The sequence below is a fragment of the Salvelinus alpinus genome, chromosome 5 (assembly GCF_045679555.1).
Source record: "Salvelinus alpinus chromosome 5, SLU_Salpinus.1, whole genome shotgun sequence".
In the NCBI taxonomy this organism is placed as follows: domain Eukaryota; kingdom Metazoa; phylum Chordata; class Actinopteri; order Salmoniformes; family Salmonidae; genus Salvelinus; species Salvelinus alpinus.
In genome coordinates this window covers 77,572,277-77,584,690 of record NC_092090.1, presented here as the reverse complement: position 1 = coordinate 77,584,690, position 12,414 = coordinate 77,572,277, and the positions used below count along the sequence as shown (strand labels likewise).

Genomic DNA, 12,414 nt, shown 5'->3' with positions numbered 1-12,414 from the left:
GAATCATTCATACCAACGTGACACACACTCTCATGTACGCTGTGCATGAGGCACAGAAGCAAACACACAGCAAAAAAAGAAAGGGCAGCTACTACCCAATTATGATTTTAAAAAATTGAAGTGAACATCCTGACCACAGCAGCTAAAAGCTAAACAAATATACATACACATGTGATTCACTGTTTGTAGAATGTTAACCTGCAGTCATAAAAGGACATAGAATGGGAGGACGAGGAGGACTATACAATTGCATTGACAGAAGTATCACCTCATTTAGTATGATAAAATAGAGCTCAGATTAGAAGAGACTGTAGGCAGTAAGCAGGAGGCAAGGCAAAGCTCTGGAGGAAGTGTCAGCTTGCCTGACTGCATTGAGGGGCTGTCAGGGAGATGAAGGATCACCCAGGTGGTATCTAGCCTACATTCAAGCAGCTGCTGGGGGTGTGTCTGGAGCCTACTCAAGCCATGCTACAGTATCCTGCTCTCTTTTTCGGTCACCCAAATTACCCATTTCCCCCCCTCTCTCCCTCCCTCTTCTCTCAATTCAATTTAAGGGCTTTATTGGCATGGGAAACATATGTTTACATTGTCAAAGCAAGTGAAATAGATAATAAACAAAATGCTCTCTCTCCACCCAACTCTCTTTCTCTCTCCTTCTCTCAATAAAATCATAAATGAACATGGTTGCAATTGCAAATTTCATCCATTCACAGAGTTTAATAAAAAAAAAAATAAACCTTGAGTTCAGTCGCTTTAACTATTACTATACAATGAAAATACACAATACAATGTTGAATTTGCTATTATGAGGTTCAGTCTTTTGAGTACAACAGTGTTTTAGTGTAGCATGAATTAAGCTATTATCAGGAGAAGGAAATATTGTTTATTCAATGAACCAATTGACTTTGGTAATTTAGCAATTTCTTAACATTCAAAATGTACATTTGACATGGTCTCAAGTCTGTACGAAATAAATAGCACAATTTTGCTCATTTACAGCTTGGCTGAAAAAAAGGGTTATGGTTGGTTCATAATTAAATGGCATACAAATTCATTTTAATAATCATGTTCTCACCAGTGGAGGCTACTGAGAGGAGGACGGCTCATAATGGCTGGAATGGATTATAATGGCTGGAATGGAGTGAATAGAATGGTATCAAACCCATTGACACCATATGTTTTTGATACCATTCCATTGACTCCATTCCAGTCATTATTATGACCCTTCCTCCCCTCAGAAGCCTCCACTGGTACTCATTAGTTACATAACAAAATATTATCCTTTTAAATAAAGCTTTTCAGATTCATAAGTACCTTCAAGAGCATGTTATAGTTAAATAAATAGAATGTTTTCCATTTTAACATGCACAACCAATCTGTTTGGGAAAGTATTTACACTAAACAGACACTACATTTATTTTTCGAAAGGTGTATATGTCGACGCCCGGACACATACATACTCACATCCTCTCTTGTGAACACACTGTCTATTTACTATGAACACCATATCTTCTCTTTAGGGCTAAAACTATCAATGTGATCAAGCCGAACGCATTATAAAGAGGACAAGGAGTTCAAAACCACATTCTGACATCTCAACAATTCACATGATTTTTATTAAGGGTTTTTCACTTTTATGGTCATACGATTAACTATGGAGTCATGCATTTAGAGAACTGGTAGGCTTGTAGTATTTGGTAAGAGTTTTCTTTTTTAATCAGTGGCTCAATGAAATGTCTTTAGGTGGACAAAGAAAGGTGTGCTACTTCTGTGACAGTACAATACAAATATGCTACCAACAATCTCTAGAAAGGAGGAGAAAATAGAATTATCCCAGGGAATCTTCACGGTTGAGAAACTAGTTTCTCTCTCTTTGAGTCCATTGTCTGCAAATGATCCAGGAGTCACTGGAAGAGGTTGTTGCTTCTGTCTTGTCCATAGCAGCGTGGAAACTCCTTGATGTGAGGCAGTTGAGGAAGTTGAGAAGCAGATTCTGTGGATGATCTGCTATATTACATAACATCATTTCTGTTTGTGGTTCTTTCATGACGCAAAGTAAGAGTTCTGCATGGAATAGAGTCGGTCAATGGGTCCCACACGTGCTGGCATGTTTACTTCCGAAGATGCCATGAAGCAGTCACTGAGGCTGGTTAAAGATGTGTCGCTGTCTATGTCATGGAAAATTGAGTCATTACCTGTAAAGAAGAGAAAGAGAAAAATAAGTTGCAAGAATATAATCATGTACATAACAAATAAATACTAAACACGGCACATTGAATAAAAGCACACTGCAACTTCCAATTGCACTGATAATACAGATGATGTACTGTATTTATGACTGTCTTGAAAATGAATAATTGTTAGTCTTGAATCCCACTTTGAATTATTGTTATTACGTGCTAGTGTAATTCTGATAACTGTTTTGACAATAACTCTCTGAAGTCATTGTCCTTCCTCTCTGGGACAGTTACTATAGATCTGAGAGGAACATGTCAACAAAGAACTTAATATGCATCTCATAATTTCTTGTCCTATTATTTTCCTTGCGGGAATTGTTAACTTTATTGCACTCCAGATTTTAATGACACTGTTACACAAGACGGGGACAGAGTGATGAAGAGGCATATCGTTTAATGTGTTGGCAATATCATCCTTCCCTCTATTTATCCCATAAAATAGAGGGAGTGTGATGAGACTGGGACTTTGGGTGTTGCAATTGCAAGAAACAAAATGGTGGCTTAAAAAAATGATATCAAGTTCAAGAAGCTATCTTTATGGGGTTGGAGACACTGCTCAGAATTGTCTTCTACCAGTTTCACCCCGTGTAAGTAAAGGGAAGAATAAAACAACAGATTCAAGATAGATTCAAATATTCATTTTTTCTTGCTTGCAGCTGCATCGCTCTGATTGTCACATATTAATCACATAAAATTGTTATTTTGACTCGTGGCACATTACTATACTCATCATGGTCACCATTGTTTTGATTATAATTTACCGCAAGCCCTTTGGATTATCTAAAAGCTCTTCACATAGTCTGCAATGCAAACTTTTAGATAGCATACCAGAGCATGTCACCAAACCCCATGCATAGAGAGAATATAGCGAATGATTGTGAGGTGGGAGTAGGAGGGTAGTAGAAAACATGTTGGATTGATTTACAAATGAACTTCAAAATAAACCAGTGGCCTGTTTGTGTCATCTCATGTGGGGGTGGGGGGGTGCTTGTACTTTGTGCGAGCGGCCTAAACCAGGGGTCTGTGGCCTGAACACATGTCCCACACTGGGGAGTATGTGAGGTTGAGTAGAGGGGCAGGGGGACTGATGCTCACCATATGGGTTCATGTGGTCTCCGGGCATCTGTGGGGGGGTGAGGCCCTGCTGGAAGGGGTCCGTACTGTAGCCGTTCTGATCCATGGCAACCAGCTGCTGCTGGGGCGGGGCCAGTGGCGTGAAGGAGTTCATCATGCCCTCCATCCGATTGGACATCACCTCTGTAACACAGCCAACCACACGGAGAAAGACTTTACATTAAGACTGTTGTGGAAGAGGCATTTACCTGACAAGCATTTTTCAGCTGGAAGGAAAGCCATCGACTCTAAATCTAATATAGAAACTAGACCAAAAGCACTGTCTCCATGGAAACCCTCCCTGCTCTGCTGTGGCCAATGGAGATTCTCCCAGCATTTCCTGATAGAAGGCTGCTCTTGACTCACTCAGTGGTGAGTGGGACACACACACAGCCCTTGTTGCTTTAAGACTGGAGCTCACCACCCTGCACTTTCCTTTACATTGGTGAGCTCTTGTGAAAATATGTCTGTCGTTCATTTATTTTTAGTTCCAGAAGTTTTATATGTTCTTGAGATGTTTTCTTGTTTAAGTGAACTGCACAGAGTGGATTTTGTTATCTTAAACACATACACTGTCTTCAGAAAGTATTCAGACCCCTGGACTTATTCCACATTTTGTTATTACAGCCTGAATTCTAAATGGATTAAATAAAATAAAAAATCCCCAATCTACACACAATACCCCATAATGACAAAGTGAAAACATGTTTGATCATTGCTAGACAACCATTTTCAGGTCTTGCCATAGATATTCAAGTCGTTTTAAGTCAAAACTGTAACTCGGCCACTCAGGAACATTCACTGTCTTCTTGGTAAGCAAATCCAGTATAGATTTGCCTTGTGTTTTAGGTTATTGTCCTGCTGAAAGGCACTGTATATCCTATCTCCTCCCATACTATCCTATCCACAGTATGCACTTTTGGGCATTTCAGGGCATGACTATATTCCTTTTCCTAGAGAGTTTGACAAAAGGTCCATAAATTAACACACCACAAGGTCAGTTTTACAAACTGGTTCATAAAATGAAAGCATTATTACATTAAGTTTATACTGTAACCGAAAATTATTCAATGATCTTCATGGCTTTTCAGTACCAAGGCAAGGTCTGTTCAGTAATACAATGTCAATCTAAGCCTTGGGATTTCCACAGAAAATAAATATAGAGCTCATTTAACTTGTAAAACTGTAATTTCTCTAGTGCAACATCTCTTAAATCGTGAATCTTATGTCTACTGTATACTTTGTTTTGGTTCTTCCATATTGTGAGATGCTTCCTCCATAGTGGATGTATGCCTTTGCAATTAAGCTTTTGTCTATGACTGGAATGATATCATTACCACAATTTAATCTAAAAATCCCAATCTAATATGATTTGTAAACTTTTTACAACTGCTTTAGGTATTTTGCCTGGCAGTGTGTTACCATGGCATTATCTGCAATATTTCTTTATTTTCCTCTGTTTTTATTTGCTTTGAAGATTGTCTGTGAACACGAATAAGAACAAATTCTTATTTACAATGACAGCCTACCAGCGAACAGTGGGTTAACTGCCTTGTTTAGGGGCAGAACAACAGATTTTTACCTTGTCAGCTCAAGGATTCAATCCAGCAACCTTTTGGCTACTGGCTGAACACTCTAACTACTAGGCTACCTGAGATGCAGTATCTGAATGGGGACACGAGAGTTGGACCTGGCTACAGCATGCAGACTACAGTACTCACACAGAACGGGTCATCTAATTTACAAGGATGCTTAACAGGGTTTGAGTTGTAAATCTCCCCACCCACACACACAGCAGACACGGTCTCCCTTGTACCACGCCTGACTGGGGCCACAGACGCTAGCTAGCCTCCTCCACCTCCGCACACCAGTGGACACTAGGGATAATATGAGGGGGGTCACACATGAGTAGAAGCCATTACGACCGTTCTACTCCCATAGTTCGCATGTTCCTCAATTAATGCCATGTTCTAGAGTGGTCACACAGAGCTGTGGTGTGCAGTATGTGATTATCCTGCCTCTGTGCTTCTCATTGAAGTGTCATGCTCCACGTTTAGCTGGCTGAAACATCATTTTCATTTCGCTATGTGATAATCCCAGATCACAATTTAAACATCATGTCAAATGCAAAATAACTGTCTAAAGTCATGGTAATAACAGCTGTTTTTAAACTACTGAAACAGCTATTAAAAATTATACTGGGACAGTGGTTGTTGCCCTATTTCAGGCTGACCTGAAGGCTGTGTACTGTACCTTGGCCAAGCCGTTGAGAATTCTGTTGTTCCTGTTGCTGCTGCTGTCTTCTTGCCAGCTTCTTCATCTGAAAAAAGGAGACAGAGTTTTAATGTACTCCCCAAACTAACATGTGCTCTTTTTAATTTGAAAATGATGCTCCTTGTTGCTCACCCCTGAGTGAACTACAGGAACACATATCTGACTGTACTTCATTATCAAAGGCTTTTGAAGATAATATCAAAAAAGGCAGTGGGTGTGGACATCTAATGGAAGCCTGAGGTAGATTTGCAAGCATTGCACTTTAACTTTACAGAGTTGAAAGGAACGCAATGAAAAAGTTAAATTTATCGTTGATAGCTGTGGTGATTTGATAGCTGTTTTAGAGTAAGTAATGTTTTGCCCATTCCAGCCAATCCATGTGCACCATTGCTGTTGTTACTTTGTTCTCTTGATTAGTAACAAATAACATAATTATCTCAAATAACACTGCCTTTGGGGTGGTTATGCTCTCACCTTGGCTCTCTGGTTTTGAAACCACACCTGTACCACACGAACACTGAGACCTGTCTCAGCAGCCAGAGTCTCCCTCACCTTTAATAGTCAACACAAAAGCATTTCAACATCATACAAGAAAACAAACTTAACTACAGATTGGAATCGTATGTGCTTTTTGAAAAACTTCTGGCATATTTCCAAGTGGGCACCTTGCCTCTCTATTTTCTTTGATTTCAAATGTTGAATTAATGTGGCGGTCTTTTTGGACTGCTTGGTTACTGCCTCTTCAAAGCTCTGGACCGGGTGCAGTGAATGCTTTTAGGGCCTACGCTAAATGCAGTTCCTCTCTCTCAGAATGTCATTTGGCGCAGGGCAGGCGGGCTGCGTTACCCTCTACCTCAGTTAACACAGACCAGAGTGCTGCTTGCCACTTCAAAGCACCGCTCTGAGGTGCTGGAGATTTTTTGAATTTGAGAATTTTATTTGTAAAACTACTGTAGGCCTCATGGCATGCATCCAATTCTCCACATGCCAGTCTGTCCAGGGGGATATTCTAAAATATTAGTGTGGATTTGTATCGACCGTATACTACAAAAGCACGTCAAAGCAAGCTTAAAAGATTGATTTTGTTTCACAAAACCCAGGTTTCAGTTCACAATGCGTGTATAATGTAGCCATGCAGACATTTCAAGTAGCTTTTCCAATGTAGACCATTCTTACAGGTAATTTTCTGTACATAAACTTGTTCCTCAGCTACTTTTGTGCTCAAACTGCAGCCAGCTGTCTTCGCGTAAGAGGTTAAATAGAGTGTTAGTTTTCAGTGTTTTCACTCTGAAAACTCTAGTTTTCACTCTGTTCAGTGTACAGTACGCAGACAGTGGTATTGCATGTGTCTGTCTGTCTGTCTGTCTGGTGAGAGTAGAGCTGCTGTGGCAGAGATCAGGTCATGTGAAGGACAGGAGAGGGCCTCACCTTTCTGCAGGGTTTGGAGGACACCTCGAAGGAGGCTTTGAAAGCTCGTCTCTGCTGAGTGGTCAGAATGGTGCGTGGCCTCTTGGGCCTCCTGGGGTCTTTCCCATCATCTCCCTTCCCCTGGCCTCCCGTGCCTTTCTCCTGCTTGATATCCACATCGTCATCGTCACTTTTCTCTGCATGGAGATACAGACATTTTTCACCAATATCAGCATGGGTTTGAGCTGACAACATCCCTGACAGTCTACTGATAAATATATGGTCTGTTCTTTTCAATTCCAAGAGATTCAGACTCCACAACTGTATCCATAATGAATGGAGACACATGTGGTTTTAATACATTTTATCAATTTATTACAAAAACATTAGGCCACATGCACGATTAGACATTCAGAGGACTGAAAAGCATAATGAAAAATGCACATTTGTCATTAGATTTGACATTGTGTCATTGGTAATTCATTACAATGGTTGTTTTACACCAAATAAATCTTTGATAAGAATCCTACATAGCAGATCCACCCCAACATGAAAAGGCAGCATGAGCACATATGGGAAATTAACTCAAGATATCAAAGGAAATGGGAAATATATATTTTAGAACCACACAAACTCAAAATAAATGGAAAATGCACATTGGGTCCCAACAGACAAAAAGACTGAAGGGACGCTATGCATAAAAAGACAAATTGCAAAAGTTACCAAAAGGTGGAAAGCTGATGTAGATTTTATTGTCTATGGTAATTAAATGTGTCCATAAAGGGATCTCGATGTTTCTCTCTATTGGCACACATTAAGTGCTATCTTAACAAACTAGTTAAATTGCTTAATCATCAAAATAGTCTGCTAATCTAATAAGCAATATCAGTGTAATAGAAAGATAATCATAATTATAACACTAAACATAATGGCTTTGACTGTTGAATAATGTATCCCCAATGCATTAGTAAGATAATACAAGGCCTGTGTGAGTGAAAGGCAGTGTTCTCAGAAGCAGCAGCAATGTCAATTCAAGCAACAAATGATGTGGGCTTCCAGTGATTGCTTAGAGATGCATACATCATGGTTCCGTTCTGTCTGCTGTCATCTGGTTCTGATCATCTCTACTGTAAATAGTGTGGTGTAGTAGGCCAAACTGCATTTCTCCAGTTGATTTCAACATTCTGACTGCCCATCATCATCACGGTTATACTCTGTTCATGTCAACTCTGGAATTTTGGAGACCCTCCATAAAATACCAGTGTGATACACTGGGAGAAAACGAAGAGCGGAAGTTAAAAAAATATTCCTATAAGTTGACAAAAGTGAACACAGGCACAGACGGTTTGATAAATTCTCTACCTTTGTGTGTGTGTTTAAATGAGAGCCAGATGGGTCTGAACAGTAAGGCTTGGCGAGATGCCTCACTGTGTGGAGGCGAGGAGAGGATGCAAGGAACACAGAGGAGCAGATAAGAGGAGCTACGCTCGGCCCTCCGCAGAAAGGCCCCAAATCCTCCCGTCAGTCAACATGATACACTGATTTAATTCCTTCCAGCACAACAGCCCGCCCACACAAGAACCCAACAGCCATTAATTGGCTTCTGCTCACTGCCCATAATATCCATTAGAATAAAATGAATCACAAAAGACTGGGTGTCTCAACCAGAATATGTTTTTGGGATAGGATTTGGTCCTACCTGAGTCAGAATCGTCTGGGCTGACAGAACTGAGCAGGTCCTTCTCCTTCTCATAGTCACTCTTACACAGCAGCTGGCCCTCCTTCAGGACAAACTCATCCCCTTTCCTCAGCTGCCGGTCACACACACAGCAGGAGAAGCAGTTTAAGTGGTACACACACTCCAGAGCACGCATCACAAACTCTGTGGGGGCGATCTTCTCCAGGCATCCACTGCACTTGGTGGCAAACAATCTACGGGAGAAGATGAGAGAAAAGGTCCCATTACTAATTGATGCATTGAAAATGTATGTAACATTAATATTATTATTTCATCACAGAATCAAGGGGGTCTACTTAGTCTCCCTAGCTTGGCCTGTCACCATGGGCTTTTGATTAAGAGGGTTTGGGGGCAGGGAGCAGGAGGCTGTGGACTGATCCTGTGGGCAGCCAGTACCAGTAAGTGATTCTTTTGACTAGAGCTCATGTGTTAAAGTGCCTAGTGTTGCCCCAGCCCCACGCCACACCAACAGCGCTCGGTCATGGGCACCCAAATGCCTCTTAGCCTCAGACAGCTGGCCAACACTGGGATCAGTCAGTTATAATGCTCAATTAGAATCCACACATTAAAACCCTACACAAGTCTTTTTCACTTGTTTATCGTAATCACTGTTTCTCTGTCGGATTAGCATCTGATATATTTGGCCCTATGTAACTGTTGCAATAGGTTGTCAGCATGGTCCGTTTGAGTAATGCCTAGAAGTGGAACATGCCCATTGTGTCCCCTCCCCATTCTATTCTACACCCACTATATCTGTTTATTCTTCTCCTCCTACATATCAGACCTCATCTGGCCATCCTAAACCAGCCTCTATGGTACATTGCAACATTACCAGTACCCAGACAACACCTCCATCTTCCTTTCTGTCCTTTCATGAAGATGTAAAACTGTTTGTATTGTTTTATTGGTTGCTGGGAGAGTTTTTAATTCATTTGTTGTCGTTCAGAAGGAGCCCCATTAGCTGGAGCAAGGAAACAGAGAGTGTGCTTGATCTTGGCCAGCCTTGAAGCTGGATTTACTATTGTGCTCTTTGTTTGCGTTGGTTTGGAGGACAGCTGGCAGCCGCCTATCTATTTCTGGTGAACATCTATTTCATTGTGCAAGGGAGAGAGCACAGCAATTGACATAATCTGCTGTTTCAGGACAGGGATGAGCGATAGTGATGAATATGTGTAAATATGAGGGGAGAGTAACCCAGGGAAGGTTTTGTCATGCTAATGTTATTGTAGATGCTGATTTAAAACTGCTAGGGAGTTTGTCTGCCACACAGTTCAGTAGAGCAGCTGTTTGCATGGTTGAAACAAGATAGTACATGTTTGGTTGCTGTCTCTTGTCTCAACATCTCATATTAGGTCCATCTTTGAGCTGCCATTTACTACAGATCAGACTGTACTACAAATCAGACTGTACTACAAATCAGACTGTACTACAAATCAGACTGTACTACAAATCAGACTGTACTACAAATCAGACTGTACTACAGATCAGACTGTACTACAGATCAGACTGCACTACAAATCAGACTGGTTCTACTCCAGTGGATGGGTCATTTTACAAGCTATCCAATAGTATCATCACACAATTGATCATTGACATTGATAATAGAGCAACTATGCCATTTTCTGAATGATTATAACCTCCAAATATAATGTTTAATAGAAAATATGGCATTATTATCCAAAGAGGCGAACACATTTGACCTGAGTGTGAAAACTAGCCTCCGACCTTAATTTTCCCACACTGTGCTCCAACCAACTAGGCTATTGGAACTTCTCACTATAATGGAAAAACAACAGAGATATCAAAATTAGCCCACGTAGGATTGATGAAATCCTTTAATCTGTCATTTATTACAATACGTTAAGAAGATTATTATTCAACTATGGAAAAACCTTGAGGATAATCCCTTAAAAAAATGACTTTTTGCAAACACGCTGACTTCTTGTGAAAACAACCTGCTGACCTACATTACGCATATCTGTTCAACAATGAAATTACTGTGATCACAACAAAATATGCTATTCATACAACCTTAATGATCGCCTAATATGAATAGTCATGCATTGCGTATCAAAAGATTATAGCAGGTACATCAAACATCCAAAATCTACCACAAAAAATATACGCGTAAAACAAAAAGAGATCAGTAACACTGATAGCCCTCGTGGATCAACCATGCAGTTGCTTGGAAAATTGCCTATCCCTGTTTACACAAATCCACATTTTCACCTGCTTTTTCAAAGATAGATCAATAATCATTCATAGCTTTAGAAAGGACTGTCTAACTGTTGCATGCTGGGATTGAGGGACATGGGGGAATGAATGTGTGGAGACCAGCCCAGAGGTCCAGCTCTAATGTTTAGCTAATGATTGGCGTCTTAGTCTGAGAGTATAAAGGCAGAGGAAATGACTTGTTAGTATGGTTTGATATGTCCCGGATTTCACATTCACCTTCAACCGCTCTCTCAAATCTTCTCACCCAGATGAAAACATTCTTATTCAGACCCTTCTTTTCTTTCTCTTTCTTTTCCTCTCTGATTCTAATCTTGTAAGCCATTATTTTTCTATTTCCCCTCTCTGTCACTTTGCATTATTTTTGGTGCTGTAATTCCTATTTGTCCCTTCTGGAATCTTCCTGTCCCGCTTTGTCCTCTGCTCTAATCCGGACTTCTAGCCTGTTGTCGGCCCCTGTTCCCCATTCTCAGTGGGGTTCAGATGGAATATCCATGCATGACGCCCCTTCTATGGCAACCACACCTCCACAGGAAGGCAACGGCGACTTTTCGGATGGGCAGAGAGGGCCTTTCAGAAGCTGGCAGCAGAAGTAAATCCTTCTCTAAGGAACAAGGGGAATTAGCAGGGAGCACTGGACTAGGGATTTAACCCTACCTCTCTCCTTTGAAAGGCCTAGTCACTCCGACTCCCGTGGCTAGCCACAATCAAACAGAAAGGGGGTGGAGGGACACGGTGCAGAGAAGAGAACACAGCTCCCTGAATGACACAAGCACTGGATTGTGGAGGACCCTAATCCCGCTTTAATACCTTTCCAAGTTCAGCTCCTAAAGAATGCTCTTTAAAACAACACCAGTGTGTGAGCAGTGAAGGCCGACCAGGGGGAGGCACGCCATTCAACCTCCCTAACATTACCTGATTAGCAGATAGAGGCCCAGGCGGTGGGGAGAATATGCCCACGGGAGACAAGGGAAAGACGTGGATTATGATGATTACGCTGATCCATAAAAATACTATAATAAACACATCAACTTGGTTGTGCTGACTCCACACATAAGAAGAACAGGGTCTGCAGTTTGTAGTGTAGGCTAGGCCTAATGGGGCAAGAGGGAAGAGATGCAAGAGTTGTTGGGCCAGCATTGTTAGTTTATTACTTTCATCCAAACGTATAAATATGATTATGACTCAGACAAAACAATGACCAACTGACTCAATCAAATCTATCTGCCAAAGATCAATCAGTTTCTTCTGCTGCCAATATTAACCCCTCTGGAAGATGAGGTAGGAAGTTTGTTGTGTGGTCAGCCGCTGTCCTGTATGTTTACTGAAGACAGAGCAGGTGTGCTGTACGTTTACTGAGGACAGAGATAGAGCAGGTGTCCTGTACGTTTACTGAGGACAGAGAGAGCAGGT

At 41.1% G+C, this 12,414-nt stretch overlaps 1 protein-coding gene across 2 annotated transcripts in view; it reads right to left on the bottom strand.

The window, feature by feature from the left end:
- Nucleotides 1-860: 860 nt before the first annotated feature.
- The window catches only part of lmx1bb (LIM homeobox transcription factor 1, beta b), a 68,845-nt gene continuing 57,291 nt past the window's right edge, over nt 861-12,414 (bottom strand). For both annotated transcript variants that reach the window (XM_071403394.1, XM_071403395.1), the window contains exons 4-9: nt 8,731-8,963; nt 7,053-7,228; nt 6,099-6,176; nt 5,604-5,670; nt 3,333-3,494; nt 861-2,195 (exon numbers count right to left, since the gene is read on the bottom strand). In XM_071403394.1, coding sequence (XP_071259495.1) covers nt 2,044-2,195; nt 3,333-3,494; nt 5,604-5,670; nt 6,099-6,176; nt 7,053-7,228; nt 8,731-8,963 — 868 coding nt within the window. In that variant the 3' untranslated portion in view covers nt 861-2,043. The remainder of the gene's footprint in view (nt 2,196-3,332; nt 3,495-5,603; nt 5,671-6,098; nt 6,177-7,052; nt 7,229-8,730; nt 8,964-12,414) is intronic.